The 18,191-nt window shown below is 36.7% G+C and overlaps 1 protein-coding gene and 1 pseudogene across 1 annotated transcript; both read right to left on the bottom strand.

The window, feature by feature from the left end:
* Positions 1 to 4,498: 4,498 nt before the first annotated feature.
* LOC133066915 (olfactory receptor 8B8-like) lies at positions 4,499 to 5,427 on the bottom strand (annotated as a pseudogene).
* Positions 5,428 to 9,838: 4,411 nt separating this feature from the next.
* Positions 9,839 to 10,771, bottom strand: LOC133066904 (olfactory receptor 8B3-like). Its single transcript, XM_061158292.1, has one exon. The coding sequence runs from the start codon at positions 10,769 to 10,771 to the stop codon at positions 9,839 to 9,841; it is 933 nt and encodes a 310-aa protein (XP_061014275.1).
* Between the last annotated feature and the right edge of the window lie 7,420 nt (positions 10,772 to 18,191).

The raw sequence follows: 18,191 nt of genomic DNA, 5'->3' as shown, positions 1-18,191 counted from the left end.
TTGGAACAATTTACTTAATCTCTCCTTTCAAATATTTAAAATAGGGATGGTAAGGAGAACACCTCTTTCATTGGACTGTTGTGTTAATAAATGAAAAATATCTAAGTGAAATGGTTGGCACAGTACTTGTGATATGGTGAATAGTCAATAAGTGTCAGCTGTCATTATTTATATTATCATAAATTCCAGTAGCGTGTCCCTTATAACACTCAACAAACTTCTCCCTTTAGTTCCTGTGTTCCTTTATAAATTGTAAATTCTCCAAAGACAAACATTTATTCTACTGTCTTTACTATTTTGCTAATGAATCTCAGAACAGTGCAGAGTACCTAGAAAAAACTCAGTGGCTCTTTCTGAAAGGGAAGTTATTTTTTGCCTGAAACCCTCCAGAATATAATCAACATTTCTCTTATGCAAAGACACAACATCTACACTCACAGTGTCCTTCATCCATGTCCCTCAGCCACCACATGACTTCTAGATTTCATGTTTAAACTGAACTATAATGTTGAACTACAGTGGCCATTATTTTTCTAGCATTTCCCTAGCTATTTACCCTTATTTAGTCATGGACACTGCTGGTAGAATATGGTCTGAAATCATAGCTCTGGCCCTCCCTAGTTCAAGAATATTTAATGGTTCTCCGTTACCCACTTGAAAACTGAACCTGTGTAGTAAAAATACAGTTCTTAAAGTGATGATTAAGTCTTTGCTAAAACTAATGAAGAAATTGAGTCAGAGTTATCTTTGATGAGAAGCCATGAAAATACCATTTTGATTGATTGGAGTATATTTTACACAGATTAAATATTGAACAAACTTTCAGCCTTCTCAAAAATATAAAAAAGAATATTGGAGGATGTTTAAATTTGAATTACCTTGAGAGCTTCAAGCCATTTTAGAAATACATATGTATTCTAAATTTAATTTTTTGAGGAATCTTCATAATGTTTTCCATTGTATTGCCACCAGCAGTGCACAAACATGCCTTCTCTCCACATCCTCATTAATACTCCATTTTCTTGTAGATAATAGACATTCAGAGGGTTGAAGTGGTATCTCACTGGGGTTTGATTAGCTTTTTCCTGAGATCAGTAAGCTGAGCATCTTTCCATGTGTGTGTTGACCACCTATTTGTCTTCTTTGGAAAAATGTCTATCCAGTTTCTTTGCCCATTTTTAAATCAGGTTGTTTATTTTCTTGATATTGACTTCTATCAGTTATTTCTATATTCTGGAAATCAACTCTTTATCAGCTATGTCATTTGCAAATCTTCTTCCATTCAGTATGCTGCCTTTTCATGTTTTAAAATCATTTTATTTATTTATTTACTTGTGACTGTGCCAGGTCCTTGCTGTTGCACAGGCTTTTCCCTAGTTTCAGGGTGTGGGGCTACTCTTCATTGCAGTGGCATCTTTTATGGAGGATAAGGGGTCTCTAAGGCAAGAGAGCTTCAACAGTTGCAGCACTTGGGTAAGTAGTTGCACCTCCCAGCCTTTAGAGCACAGGTTCCCTACCTGAGGCACATGGGCTTAGTTGTTCCACGGCATGTGGTATCCTCCCAGATGAGGGGTTGAACCTGTGTCTCCTTCATTGGCAGGCAGATCTCTACCACTGAGCCAACAAGGAAGCCCTGCCTTTTCATATTGGTGACAGATTCCTTTACTGTGAAACAGTTTTTCAGTTTGAGTAGTTCTATTTATTTACGCTTTTGTTTCTCTTGGCCAAGAAGACATAGCCAAAGAGATACTGCTAATTCTGATGTCAAAGAGCATTTAGTCTATGTATTCTGCCAGAAATTTTGTGATTCCAGGTCTCATCTTTAATTTTTTAATCCATTTTGAGTTTACTTTGTATGTGGTGTGATGGTGGCCCAGTTTCTTTTGCATGTAGCTGTCCAGTTTTCCCAAAACCCTTTATTGAAGAGGCTATCTTTCCCACACTTTGTATTCTTGATTCCCATGTCATAGATTCATTAACCAGGCAAGTGTGGGTTCATTTCTGGACTTTTTATTCTGTCCAATTGATCAACATGTGTTTTGTGTCAGTACTATGCTGTTTTGATCCCTATAGCTTTGTAGTATTGTTTGAAATCAGGAAGTGTGATACCTTAAGACCTGTTCTTCTTTTTAAAGACTGTTTAAGCTATTTGTGGTTTTTGTGTTTCCACACAAATTTTAGAATTATTTTTTAAGTTCTATGAAAAATGCTATTGTAGGTATTGCAAGAAATTTCCTTGGGTAGTATGGTTGCTTTAATAATATTAATTTTGCCAAACCATGAGCAAGGTGTATGTTTCCATTTCTTAGTGCAATCTTCAATTTCTTTCACCAGTGTCATAATTTTCTGAGCATGGGTCTTTCACCTCCTCAGTTATGTTTATTCATGGGTAATTTATTCTTTTTAATGCACTTGTAAATTTGATTTTTCTCTCAAACAATCAAACTGTAAATTTAATTGTTTCTCTTTCTGATAATTTATTACTTTAGAGAGATGCAACAAATTGGTTTGTTCAGTTTTGTTTCCTGCACATTTATTGAATTTATGAATGAGTACTTATGGCTTTTGGTGGTTTCTGTAGGATTCTCTTTTTCTACAATCATGTCTGCAAACAGTATAAATTTTAGCTCTTCCTTTCCAATGTGGATGCCTTTATGTCTTTTTCTTGTCTGATTTCTCTGACTAGGACTTCCAATACTATGTGGACTGAAGTGGTGATAGTGAGCATCTTGGTCTCAATTCTGGCCTTAGAGGAAATGCTTTCTGCTTTTCACCATTGAATATAATGTCAGCAGTGAGTTTCTCACATGTGGACTTTACTATGTGGAGATGCCTCTCTCTGTGGCCATTTAGTGAGAGATTTATGAAAAACAAGTATTGAACTTCTTCCAAAGATTTGTTTTTCATCTATTGAGATGATCATATAATTTTTTATTTCAATTTGTTAATGTGGTATATCACATTGATTGATTTCCACTTACTGAATCATTCTTGCATCTCTGAGATATATCCCAATTGATAATGGTGTATAAGCCTTTTAATGTATTGGTGAAATCCCTTTTCCTGTATTTTCTTAAGAATTTTTGCAGCTAGGTTCATCAGTGATAATGCCTGTAAACATTTTGTGGTATTTTTGTCTTATTTTTATATTAGAGTGAGGCTGATCTCAAATAATGAGCTTGAAATTGCTCCTTTCTCTGAAATTTTTTGGAATAGTTTGAAAAGGATAGCTGTTCTCTCTTTTTATTTATTTTTTTCATTTTTTTTTTTATTTGGAGGCTAATTACTTTACAATGCTGTAGTGGTTTTTGTCATACATTGACATGAATCAGCCATGGATTGGAATTCACCTTTGAAGCCATTTGGTCTTGGACTTTTTAAAAAATACTGAATCAACTTCATTACTGACAAGTGACCTGTTCATATACAACTTCTTTCCAGTTCAGGCTTGGGAGACTGTACATTTCTAGGAATTTGTCCATTTCCTCTAGGTTGTCCATTTTATTGTCATATAATGCTTTGTATAATCTCTTATGATCCTTCTTATTTGTGTGGTGTTGCTTGTAATACCTCTTTTTCAGTTTTATTTTATTTTGGGGGCCATCTCTCTTTTGTCTTGATGAGTCTGGCAGAAGGGTTATTGATTTTGTTTATCTTTTCAAAGAACATAGTCTCATTGACCTTTCCTATTGTATTTTTTCAGTCTCTGTTTCACTAATTTCTGCTCTTTTCTTTATAATTTCTTTCCTTTTATTAACTTTGGGTTTTGTTATTTCTACTCTTTATATTTTCTTTAAATACAAGGTAACGTTCTTTATTTGAGATTTATCTTGTTTCATGAGGTAGGTTTTTAATTGCTATAAACCTTGAAAGAAAGATCATATCTAAATTACTTATTTCCATTTTAATTGCATGAGTATAGCTAACTTCCACCTTCAAAAATTATTTTACAGAATAATCTGATGGAATGAAACCTAATTTGAATGTTCATTTTTTCTAAAAATGAAACAAATTTAATTTCTATTTTGAGGCTTCTCAAATGGAAGATCTGTGACAAGCTATTGAACATTTTTGGCACCTCAAGTAATGGTAAAATAGAGAATAGAATGAGTGCACCTCTGCATACCTACAAAAGTTATAAAGAGTGTGATCATTATTGACTAATTTAGATTTACTTCTCTGTATATAAGGAAGAAAATTTTATAAAAAGGGATAGCAGGTAAATGAAAAAAATACCAATCTAGGTCAATTCTTTTATATAAAAAGATCTTTTTAAATGAAAATCATACACGTTGATATTGAGATCAGGGGATGTGTTATGAGTGAAAACTTCATTGAAAACTACAAATCAAGGATACAGTGAGGAGTTAAAAACTGTTAAGGTGAACAACTGAAAATATTAAAAAAGCAAACATACTATAGTGGTGATAAAGTCATAGTTTCTCAGTATCTAACTCTTCAGAGGAGATTATAAAACAAAAAAAAATGCTGTTGCTAGTCAAAACTGTATCCCACTTACTGTTTTTCTCAGAGCTGTTTTCACAACTTTATTTCTAAAGCTGTAGAATAAGGGGTTCATCACAGCAACCACATTGGTGTAAAAGACAGAAAAGATACTTCTCTCATCCATACACCCAGCAGAAGATGGTTTGAGATACATAAATGACATTGATCCAAAGAATAGAGAAACAGCAATTATGTGGGAACTGCAAGTGTTTAGGGCTTTGGACATGCCCTCCGTGGAGCTGATGTGAAAGATGTTGGAGAAAATGAGACCATAAGAGACAAAGATGGTAATACTGGACAGAATTATATTGATGCCTGCCATGAAGAAAACTACCAGGTCATTGTTGTAGGTACTTGGGCAGGAGAGCTTGAGCGGAGGGAGGAAGTCACAGAAATAATGGTTGATGGTGTTTGCCTCACAGAAGGTCATTCTCAGCATGCAGCCAGTGTGAGTCATGGCACAAGAAAATGCCATCAGTAGGAACCAAGTATAAGGCTGGAACACACTTTAGGGGACATGGCAGCATTATACAAGAGTGGGCTACAGATGGCCACATAGCGATCATAGGACATTGATGTCAGAACTTAGATTTCAGAAACGACAAAAAAACAGAAGTAGAGCTGAGTCATGCACCCCATGTAAGAGATAAAATTCTTCTTTGTTATGAAGTTAATCAGCATTTTGGGTGTAAACACAGAAGAATAACAGAGATCTATGAAGGACAAGTTAAAGAGGAATAAGTAGATGCGGGTATGTAGATGTGAATTCAGCTGAATTAAGATTATTAAGCTCAAGTTCCCCATTACAGTGACCACATACATTCTTAGGAACGGGAAGAAACGGGGGAGCTGGAGATCTGGTTGGTCTTTTAATCCCATCAAAATGAACTGAGTCAGGAAAGACCCATTTCCAGGAGCCATTCTTCTCTAAAGGAATCTGTGGACACAGGAGAAAGGGTTTAGTTAGAGAACAACTCAGCTCTTCCACTGTTACTCCTCCTATGAAAGAGTATACACACTTTTGAACACCTAGCACAATCCCAACCTTGTCCCATAGAGTCTGCCTTTTCCATTATCAGCATACAGAGTGATGTGGACTTGCCTTTATTAGAACTTTTATAAGCTAAATATAACAAAGGACATCATAATCATCCTAGAGTGGGAAGGCAAGTGCTGCCGTATGCAAACATACCTTCTGGGAAAACCCAGGGAAGAGAAGGATGAACAAGGATGCAATTCTTCTACTCTCATCTCAACATTCCTTCATTCATGTCAAATCTTCCCTCACCAGTCTTCTCACTGCAGAAAGACCTTATGGGGCAGGAACCAAGAACACTGTTTCTAAATCAAGATGAAGGGACCCAAGTCTTTGAGGATTAAGTTACCAACCTTGTCACAGAGTAAAAATCATAAAGGTAGAAGAAGGAGAGATCTACCTACTTAGAGGAATCTGCCTGACTGTTATGTCCTTTGAGCCCTCTAATATTCTCCAATTCCTCTGCAACAGATGCTTCCACTAGTTTCACTTGAGACCCAACAACACAAAATGAGAAAGAATGGTCCATGGACTTTCATCTCAAAAGAAGGAATAAGTATTGTAAATTAAATTCAGAAACTCACCCAACTTTGTCTTAAAACTTCAGGTCTTCCCTTACCGTAGGTCTTTACCCTGTTGGTTCTGGAAATGTCATTTCATGTTCTCCAAGCTTGATCCTTTTGTTTTTAGGCGAGATGAGAAAGACATTAATTTACCTGTGCTCTGCAAATCTTTCTGAACTTCTATAATTTCTGTATTTTCAGTGTTGTCGAGTGACAGAAGAAAATAATCCTTTTGTTATCATACTTGCTACTTGATTAGACACAGAAGATTTAATGTGAGTGTAATGATGTAATGCACTTGGTGAAAAACAGGTTAGGAGCTTGCTTGGTCTTCTCTCCAAGGTGTAGATTATATGTATAATATGGAATAAGGAAACTATGAATTCCGGTTCACATTCTGTCTTTAGTTCTTATGGACCTTCTCTTTTACTCATTTTTGCTTTGTTCTAGGGACTGCACATCCCTCAGGTAGATCCAAAGTGAATTCCCATCTCCTCATTATCTACACCTCTGAAGGGAAAGCTACTAAATTGTCTCATTCCCTCTTTATTTACATTTACTAAATGGACATGTTTGTGTAAGAGATCTACTTTCAGGTTTCTTTATTATTTTTTTTAATCAGAAATTCTTCAAATGTTGCAGTGACTCATTTCATTTGTTCTCTCTCTGAGATGTCTCTGAAAGAATCTGTAGTATAGTACATCCCGTCTCTAGTTTGTGCTTTTAACATATACCTGAAATTTCTACCTGACTCTTCTACTGGCTCATTTTCTGTAATATATCAGCTATCAATTTTTTTCTCATCACAGAAAAGAATAGGAGCCAAGGAGTTAGAGTATTGTGAATCCTACCTACCTTCCTTCTTCCTCTTTTACAAACTACATCATTTGGGAAAAGTTACTTAATCTCTTGTTTCTCCTATGTAAAATAAGGAATGCTAAAATAGCGTCCTTTTCATTGAGTTGTTGTGTTAATTAAATTAAAAAAAGTAAAATGGTTTGGACACCATATGGCATAAGATAGTCAATAAATGTCAGCTGTTATTATTCATGTTCCCATAACTTTCACTAGATTCTGTTACATAACACTCATAGACTTTTTCCCTTTGTGTTCTCTATAAACTGTAAATTCTATAAGGACAAACATTTATTCTATCTTGTTAACTCTTTGGATCTTGAATCTAAGAACGACAGAGTACACAGAAAGAACTCAATGAGTACTCTGAAACTCATATTAATTTTGTCTAAGAGCTTTCAGAATACACTCAAGACTTCTCTTACGCTAAGCTATAACATCTGCACCACAATGACCTCGTCCATATCCCATAGCCACCACACAATTTCTGAATTTGTCTTTAAACTGAACTAGTGTAATGTTGAACTTTAGTGGCTCCTAACTATTATTTTTATCATTTTCCCACATATTCACTCTGCTTTTTAATATGCTATCTAGGTTGTTCATAGCTTTTCTTCCAAGGAGCAAGTGTCTTTTATTTTCATGGCTGCAGTCACCATCTGCAGTGATTGTGGAGCCCCCCAAAAACAAGTCTCTCACTGTTTTCATTATTTTCCTATCTATTTGCCATGAAGTGATGGGGCCAGATGCAATGATCTTAGTTTTCTGAATATTGAGTTTTAAGCCAGCCTTTTCACTCTCTTTCACTTCCATCAGAAGGCTCTTTAGTTCTTTTTCACTTTCTGCCACAAGGTTTGTGTCATCTGCCTATCTGAGGTTATGGATATTTCTCCCAGCAATCTTGATTCATGCAGTCCAGCATTTCTCACGATGTACTCTGCATATAAGTTAAAAAGCAGGGTGACAATATACAGCCTTGACGTACTCCTTTCCCTATTTGGAACCAGTCTGTTGTTCCATGTCCAGTTCTAACTGTTGCTTCTTGACTTGCATACAGATTTCTCAGGAGGTGGGTTAGGTGGTCTGGTATTCCCATCTCTTGAAGAATTTTTCCATGTTTGTTGTGATCCACACAGTCAAAGACTGGCATAGTCAATAAAACGGAAGTAGATGTATTTCTGGAACTCTCTTTCTTTTTCATGATCCAATGGATGCTGGCAATTTATCTTTGGTTCCTCTGCCTTTTCTAAATCCAGCTTGAACATCTGGAAGTTCACGGTTCATGTACTGTTGAAGCCTGGCTTGGAGACTTTTGAGCATTACTTTGCTAGTGTGTGAGATGAGTGCAATTGAGTAGTAGTTTGAGCATTCTTTAGCCTTGCCCTTCTTTGGGACTGGAATGAAAACTGACCTTTTCCAGTTCTGTGGCCACTGCTTAGTTTTCCAAATTTGCTGGCATATTGAGTGTGGCACTTTCTTTTTTTTTTTTTTCCATTTATTTTTATTCATTGGAGACTAATTACCTTACAATATTGTAGTGGTTTTTGCCATACATTGACATGAATCAGTCATGGGTTTACATGTGTTCCCCATCCTGATCCCCCCTCCTGCCTCCCTCTCCATCCCATCCCTCTGGGTCTTCCCAGTGCACCAGCCCTGAGCACCCGTCTCATGCATCCAACCTGGGCTGGTGATCTGTTTCACTTTTGATAGTATACTTGTTTCAATGCTGTTCTCTCTGAACATCCCACCCTCGCCTTCTCCCACAGAGTCTAAAAGTCTGTTCAGTACATCTGTGTCTCTTTTTCTGTCTTGCATATAGGGTTATCATTACCATCTTTCTAAATTCCATATATATGCCTTAGTATACTGTATTGGTGTTTGTCTTTCTGGCTTACTTCACTCTGTATAATGGGCTCCAGTTTCATCCATCTCATTAGAACTGATTCAAATGTATTCTTTTTAATGGCTGAGTAATATTCCATGGTGTATATGAACCACAGCTTCCTTATCCATTCATCTGCTGATGGGCATCTAGGTTGCTTCCATGTCCTGGCTATTAAATAAATGACCCGATCAAAAAATGGGCCAAAGATCTAAACAGACCTTTCTCCAAAGAAGACATACAGATGGCTAACAAACACATGAAAATATGCTCAACATCACTCATTATCAGAGAAATGCAAATCAAAACCTCAATGAGGTCCCATTACACGCCAGTCAGGATGGCTGCTATCCAAAAGTCTACAAGCAATAAATGCTGGAGAGGGTGTGGAGAAAAGGGACCCTCTTACACTGTTGGTGGGAATGCAAACTAGTACAGCCACTATGGAGAACAGTGTGGAGATTCCTTAAAAAACTGGAAATAGAACTGCCATATGACCCAGCAATCCCACTCCTGGGCATATACACCGAGGAAACCAGAACTAAAAGAGACATGTGTACCCCAATGTTCAGTGCAGCACTGTTTATAATTGCCGGGACATGGAAGCAACCTAGAGTGTGGCACTTTCACAGCAACATTTTTTAGGATTTGAAATAGCTCAACTGGAATTGTCTAGTGTTCTTAAGTGCATTATTTGGAGAGAATTCATCTTTTCCCAGTGGAAAAAAAATTTCAAAATGATAAAGAAAACAAAGAGATAATATATTTACTATTTAATGATATTACTCAGCAGGAAATAGAGATGATATGTACTTTGAAAACAGTGGGGAACATACTTACATAAAAATGTAAATAAATTATTTGAACAGAACTCAAATTTCTTTCCAGTGCTAGGAATAAAAGATAACAGAAAGAATATGGTAAGAAAGCTGTCACTAAAATTGAACAGTATCTCACTGTCCTGTAACTCATGCACACAGTGAGTGTTTTTGATCAAAACTGTCTCCTCCTCAGGGTTTTTCTCAGAGCCTGTTTGACATCTTTGTTCCTCATGCTGTAAATTAATGGGTTAAGGAAGGGAACAGTATTGGTATAAAAGACAGAAGAGATTTTACCCTCATCCATAGACACAGCAGAAGATGGTTTGAGATACATAAATGCCCCTGATCCAAAGAAGAGAGAAACAGCAATGATATGGGAACTGCAGGTGCTGAAGGCTTTGGACCTGCCCTCCGTGGACTTGACACGGAGGATGTTAGAGAGGATGAGACCATAAGAGACAAAGATGGTGAGACTGGGCACAGTGATGTTGATGCCTGCCACGATGAACATTTCCAATTCATTGATATAAGTACTTGTGCAGGAGAGCTGGAGCAGAGGGAGGATGTCACAGAAGTAATGGTTGATGGTGTTTGCATCACAGAAGGTCAGTCTCAGCATGCATCCAGTGTGAGCCATGGCACCAGAAAATGCCATCAAGTATGAACCAAGCATAAGGCTGGAACACACTTTAGGGGACATGATAACATTATACAAAAGTGGCTTACAGATGGCCACATAGCGGTCATAGGCCATTGATGTCAGCAGATAGCATTCAGAAATGACAAAAAAACAGTAAAAGTAGAGCTGAGTCATGCACCCCATATAAGAAATAGTATTCTTCTTTGATGTGAAATTAATTAGCATTTTTGGTGTAAACACAGAAGAATAACAGAGGTCTATAGAGGACAAGTTAAAGAGGAAAAAGTACATGGGGTTGTGCAGATGTGAATTTAGCACTATTAGGATTATCAAGCCCAAATTCCCCAGCACAGTGACAATATACATTCCTAGAAATAAAAAAAATAGGGGGAGTTGGAGATCTGGTTGGTCTGTTAATCCCAACAGAATGAATTCAGTCACAAAAGAGTCATTTCCAGGAGCCATTCTTCTTTATGGGAATCTGTGGACACAGGAGAAAGTGTTCCATTAGAGAACAACCCAGCCCTTGCCACAGTGTCTCATCTACAAGGGAGGGTAAATACTAGGAATGTCAGAGACTAGAGTCCATGTGAATGTCAGAGTCCTACCTGGTCCCACAGAATCTGCCTTTACCTTTATCAAGATACAGAGTGATGTGGATTTGTATAAGCTAAATGCAGCAAAGGAAATCACAAACTTTAGAGTTAAGGCCAGTACTGCTATGTGCAAGGAAATTTCTGGAAACACAAAGGGCAAGAAGGATAGACCAGGACAGAGACATAGAATGTCTCTAAACATTTTCTGATGACTCTCTCACAGATTCCTCTGCCAGTTTCTTGTAAGTCTCAGATCTACAGAAAATGAGAAAGAATGGGCATGCATTCAGTCACTGTACCTTTATTTCAAAACAGGGAATAAATATGTAAATTGAATTAAGAAACTCACCTTAGTTCAGAAAACCTCAGAGCTGGCTCCCTTATCCTTGGTCTTTACCCAGTTGGGACTGGAAATGCTATTTCAGATTCCTGAGGCTTGATTTATTTTATCCTGAGAGGTGCGAGCCTAGACATATGCCTGAGAAGTCTTTCTGAACTACTATGATTTCTGATAATTATTTCAGTCCTTTCAAGCATCAGAGAAAATAAAGCCTTTTAATTATCACACTTGCTACTGGATTAGACACAGAGGATTCAAAGTGAGTGTAGTGATAAATGCACTTGGCAAAAACAGGCTAGAAGCTTCTCAATCTTTACCCTAGGGAGTAGATCATATGTATAAAAGAGAATATGGAAATTATATATCCTGGATCATGATCTGCCTTTAGTTCCTTAGGGACTCACTCTTTTAGTTTTTTTCATTTTAGGTGTTGTGCATCCCTCAGTGTAGATCCAAAGTAAATTCCTGTCTTCTCATTATCTTCACCTGTGAACAGAAGGCCGCTACATTGCTTCATTCCCTTTTATTCCAGTTTCCCAAATGAACATATCATCTGTAAGACTCCTATTTCCAGATTTCTGTATTTCTTCATCAGAAATTTTTCAAATGTTTCAGTAACTCACTTCAGCTCTCCTCACTATAAAATGTCTCTGAAATGATTTTCAATGTTGTATATCCTTCCTACAGCTTATACTTTAGAAAAAAAATACAAACCTTGTAATTTCTATCTGATTCTCTCACTAGGTCATTTTATGTAACATGTCAGTAATTGGAGTTATCAATTTCTTCTCATTATAGAAATGAGTAGGGACTATGGAGCTAGAGAGAGCATTGTGAATCTTAATTTAGTTACTTCCTATAATTCTTTGGGCAATTTATTTAATCTTTCAGTTCAAAGTTGGAAAATTTGATGTTAAAGATGGTATCTCTTTTATCATGCTGCTGAGTTAATTAAATGAAAAATGTCTAAGTAAAATAACTGAATCAGTACCTGGAATATGGTAAATAGTCAATACATGTCAGCTGTCATTATTCATGTTCTCATAAATTCTACTAGATTCTCCATCATAACACACATCAGAGTTTTTTTCTCCCCTGAATACCTGTGTTCCTTGATAAACTCTAAATTCTATAAGGAAAAATATTTTTTCTATCTTGTTTATTGTTTGGCCCCAAGATCTAAGCACAATGCAGAGGATATGGAAGGAACTTAATAAATATTTCTGATAATCATATTTTTGTCCAAGAATGTATTCAATATTTTTCAAATGCTAAACCATAGCATCTAAAAGCACAATGACCTCCACCCATGTACTTCAGCCACCACACAACTTCTGGCTTTTTGTGTTTAAGCTGAACTACTGTAATGTTGAACTACAGTGCTTCCTAATGATAATTTTAGTATTTTCCAAGATGAAGTCTGAAATCACAGCTCTGTCCCTCCCTAGTTCAATACCTTCAATGATTCTCCATTACCCATTTGGAAATTGAAGCCTGAATTAAAAGTATAATTCTCAAAATTATGATTAATCCTTCATTATAACTAAGGAAGAAGTTGAGTTTGTTTTATCTTTGATGAAAAGCCATGAAAGTACCATTTTGATTGATATATGTATTTTGTGCAGATTAACCTTTGTAAAAATTTTAACCTTATCAAAAATCTAAAAAAGAAAATTGGAGAAGTTTTACTTTTTACTTGTCTTTTTGCTTTTACTTTTTTTACTTGTCAATTTTTACTTGTCTTGGGAAGTTCAACCTATTTTATAAATATATGTGTGTTTGTGTGTGAAAAATAAAAACATATGTCTATATTTACACACATTGCTTATCTATATTGGAAAGAAGGTTAAGAATACTACTTTATAATAAAAGAGGGTTCTCTTGCTAGTAGGAAAGCATCAAACTCTCAAACAAGGTCTTCCAACTGCTCATAAAAAGGGAGTTCTTCAACACACAAAACAGTGACTTGTCCTATCATGATTATGTGATTTATTGATTTACTTTTTTGCATGACAATGCCTAAGAGAGAGATGGAAAAGACCAATAAGAACTAAATTTCTGGTGAATCAAAATAAAGATTGTGCTATTTGAAATTTTAATTTTTGGCTTCTTTGAAACTTTACATAGTTCTGTATTATTTACTTAGAATCTTCTCCAAATATTGTATAATATTTAAATCTATTACTCAAACTAAATTAGAAAGATGTATGATACATGATGTAGCATTATGGAAAAGGATCCAAGGTAAAGAGAAAACTATTAATTATATGAACTGAAGCTATAAATACTCCAGGAAACTTCACAAATGCTAATGATATTTAATGAGACACTAGACGACAAACTATGGAAAATTCTTAAAGGGATGGAAATACCAGACCACCTAGCCTGCCTCATGAGAAACCTGTATATAGATCAAAAGAAGTAACAGTTAGAACTGGACATGGAACAACAGACTGGTTCCAAATTGGGAAAGGAGTATGTCAAGGCTGTATGTTGTCACCCTGCTTATTTGACGTATATGCAGAGTATATCATGCAAAATGCCGGGCTGAATGAAGCACAAACTAGACTCAAACTGCAGAGAACTATCAATAAACTCAGATATGCAGATGACACCATCCTTATGGCAGAAAGTGAGGTGGAACTAAGAAGCCTCTTGATGAAAGTGAGAGAGGAGAGTGAAAAAGCTGGCTTAACTCAACATTCAGAAAACTAAGATCATAGCATCTGGTCCCATCACTTCATGGCAAACAGATGAGAAAACAATGGAAACAGTGACAGACTTTATTTTTGTGGCTCCAAAATCACTGCAGATGGTGACTGCAGCCATGAAATTAAAAGATGCTTGCTCCTTGGAAAAAAAGCTATGACCAACCTACACAGCATATTAAAAGACAGAGATATTACTTTTCCCACAAACATCCATATAGCTAAAGCTGTTGTTTTTCACTAGTCATGAATGGATGTGAGAGTTGCACCATAAAGAAAGTTGAGTGCAGAAGAATTGATGCTTTTAAACTGTTGTGTTGAAGAAGACTCTTGAGAGTTCGTTGGACAGCAAGGAGACAGTCTGTCCATTGGACAGTCAATCCTAAAGGAAATCAGTCCTGAATATTCATTGGAAGGACTGATGCTGAAGCTGAAGCTCCAATACTTTGGCTACCTGATGGAAAGAGCTGACTCATTAGTAAAGATCCTGATTCTGGGAAAGATTGAAAATGGGAGAAGAGGACGACAGAGGATGAGATGGTTGGATGGCATCACTGACTCGATGGACATGAGTTTGAGTAAACCTCGGCAGTTGGTGATGGACAGGGAAGCCTGGCATGCTGCAGTCCATGGGATCACAAAGAGTTGGACGTGACTGAGTGAATGAACTAAACTGAACCTGACTGTGTTCCTGAGACCCTGAATACTGAATGGACTGTCATTCCCTTCTCTGGGTGATCATGTTGACCCAGGGATTGAACTTGGATCTCATATTGCAGGCAGTTTCTTTACCATCAGAGCCACTAGGGAAGACCCTAAGTAAACATAAAGCAGCACAAAGAGGACCTGACAATCCATGATTCACGTGATCAGTGCTGTTTTCATGTTCTCTTCAGAGCCAAGTGGCCATGTTTGAGTGCCCTTTCAGTTCCTCAAACAGTTCCATAGCTGAAAACTTCTGAAAAGATCAAAGGAGAAATAGGACTCAGAAATTCATTCTAGCAAATTCCACTATGTAATGGAATCTGCATTATTTGAAGGAAAGTGCAGTAATCTGGAATTTATCCTATCTGGGGTACCAAGAATCCTATCAACAGCTCACTCATAGGGACATTTTGTTGCCTCTGAGATATGTTAGATCATAAACTCTCTAAAAAGTCTATAACATAATAGATGATACACGAGGAACATAACACTGGCTCTAAAGACTTTTTCCTAAAGGGGAATGCCTTCTTACAGATTACATCTGTCTTAAAAGTAAAAATGTTCTTTTGAATCAAAACTGCTACAGTGTGAAAATTAATCTCTGATAACTCTCCTTGGGAATTAAGGAAGAAAGTTCTTTGGTCCAAGTAAGATCATGGCAACTGGTCCCATCACTTCATGGAAAATAGATGGGGAGACAGTGGAAACAGTGTCAGACTTTATTTTTGGGGGCTCCAAAATCACTACAGATGGTGACTGCAGCCATGAAATTAAAAGATGCTTACTCCTTGGAAGGAAAGTTATGACCAATCTAGATAGCATATTAAAAAGCAGAGACATTACTTTGCCAACAAAGGTCCATCTGGTCAAGGCTGTGGTTTTTCCAGTGGTCATGTATGGATGTGAAAGTTGGACTATGAAGAAAGCTGAGTGCCAAGAATTGATTCTTTTGAACTGTGGTGTTGGAGAAGGCTCTTGAGAGTCCCTTGGACTGCAAGGGGATCCAACCAGTCCATCCTAAAAGAGACCAGTCCTGGGTGTTCATTGGAAGGACTGATGCTGGAGCTGAAACCTCGGTACTTTGGCCACCTCATGCGAAGAGTCGACTCATTGGAAAAGACCCTGATGCTGGGAGGGATTGGGGGCAGGAGGAGAAGGGGACGACAGAGGATGAGATGGCTGGATGGCATCACTGACTCGATGGGCATGGGTTTGGGTAGACTCTGGGAGTTGGTGATGGACAGGCAGGCCTGGCATGCTGTGGTTCATGGGTTTGCAAAGAGTCGGACACGACTGAGAGACTGAACTGAACTGAACTGAACTGAAACCCTTGTCAGAGAATGGTAATTTTATTATGTGGAAATGTTTTAGAAATATATTGAAAAGTTTTGATGATAATCTAGGTAAACCACTGCCTTTGGTGGAAGTTTTTGACTTGAGTAGATATGAATTAGAAGAAAAAATTGCTTTAGGGAATTTCCCACATGAGGACTCTGAAGAAAATTTTAAAAATTAGATTAAGATCCTTGAAATATATGTCTAATATATTTTAACTGCAGAAAACTATAAATTATAATACTATAGGGTAACAAATTGGTAATTATTTTCCATTTCACTTCCTCTTATCTCATTGGAAGAAGGCTTTGAGCCCTTTAGAGGAATATTAATAGGCAAAGGAAGCAGCTTTTCCAGAAATGAGTTCAGGAGAAGAAAGTATACAGCCTCTTCCTTTTACCTCTCTACCTTCTCTCTTACTGTCACGATGGTCACAAATTGTAGACTGAAAACACTATAACACCATGACTATCTTTGTTTTTAACCAATGGGGAAAAATGATTTTAAATAAATATGTTTAAAAATAGTGATAGAAACACAGTAGAGAAATGAGGTGAAAGAAAATGAAGTTAGAGCATAGATATGAATTTGCTACATTTACATATACACGTATGAGGGATATATATGTGTGTGTGTGTGTGTGTGTGTGTGTGTGTGTGTATCACAGAATACAAAAATAAGCCATTCCATTTGTGCTCACTTGATTTTCAACAGTGATGCCAAGATTATGTGATATAGTAGTCTTTCCAACAAAAGTTACTATAATAATTAAGTTCATTTTGAAAGAATGAATTTGGAGCACTCCACAGAATAAGAAAGTTAGCTCAACATAAACCTCATATCTAAATATGAAAGGTAATATTATGAAACTCCTAGAAGAAATCATCAGAGTAAATCTTTTTGACTTTGGGATGGACCATGGTTCTTAGATATGACTAATAAAGGACAAATGAAAAAAGAAAAAAAAGTGGATGCTGAACATCATGAAATTAAATCTTTTGAGGTTTCAAAGATATCATCAAGAGAATGAATAGAGGACTAACAGAATGGAAGAAATGCTTGTAAATAATATATCTGATAAGTACCCAGTATCCAGAATACATTCAAATCTGAACACATACAATCTTTTTTCTATTTTTAAGCATGTTTCTTCTGGGTTTTGAAATATAATCACTTCCCTGATGGCTCAGATGGTGAGGAATCTACCTGCAATGCAAGAAACTTGTGTTCAATCCCTGGGATAGAAACATCCCTTGGAGCAGGGAATGGCTACCTACTCCAGTGTTCTTATCTGGACATTTCCATGGAGCTTTTGGGTACAGTCTATGGGATCATAAAGAGTAGGACACTATTGAGAGACTAACATTCTCACTTTTTTCATATGGCATTGTGTAAGTTTAAGATGTACAGTATAATGACTTGATTTACATGCATCATGAAGTAATAGCCACAATAAGAACACCCATTGTCTGATATGGATACAAAATAAAATGGGGGGAAAATCCTTTTTTCTTTGTAATGAAAACTCTAAGGATTTCCTCTCTTAACAACTTTCATATAAAACATGCAGCAGGGCTATTTATACTTATCACATTGTATATTACGTCTAATACTTATTTATCTTAGAACAGGACATTTGTCCTGTCTTCATCCACTTCCCCTTCCCTCCAGATCCCCACCTTTGGTAACCATGAAAGTGAAAGTCACTCAGTCGTTCACAATTCTTTGTGATTCCATGGACTATATAGTCCATGGAATTCTCTAGGCCAGAATACTTGAGTGGGTAGCCTTTCCCTTCTCCAGGGGATTGTCCCAACCCAGGGATCAAGCCTAGGTCTCCCACATTGCAGGCGTATTCTTTACCAGCTGAGCCACAAGGAAAGCCCACTTGGTAGCCATAAGTCTAATCTATTTTTCCAAACATCTGTTTCTTTGTTTACTTTTAAAGTATACTTTACCAACAACATGCCATTAGTTCCTAATGGATAATAAACTGATTTTCTATTACTATACACTTTGAAATTAACACCAATTTTTCTTGTTACCAACTTTCAGCATACAAAGATACTACATTTTAATCAACTACATTCCCCACACTGTTCATGCCTATCACTCATTTATTTTGTAACTGGAAGATTATACCTCTTAGACTCTCTCACCAATTTCTCTCCAATCCCACCTTCCTTCCCTCTGGAAACAAT

The sequence above is a fragment of the Dama dama genome, chromosome 2 (assembly GCF_033118175.1).
Source record: "Dama dama isolate Ldn47 chromosome 2, ASM3311817v1, whole genome shotgun sequence".
NCBI lineage: Eukaryota > Metazoa > Chordata > Mammalia > Artiodactyla > Cervidae > Dama > Dama dama.
This window is presented reverse-complemented; position numbering and strand designations above follow the sequence as displayed.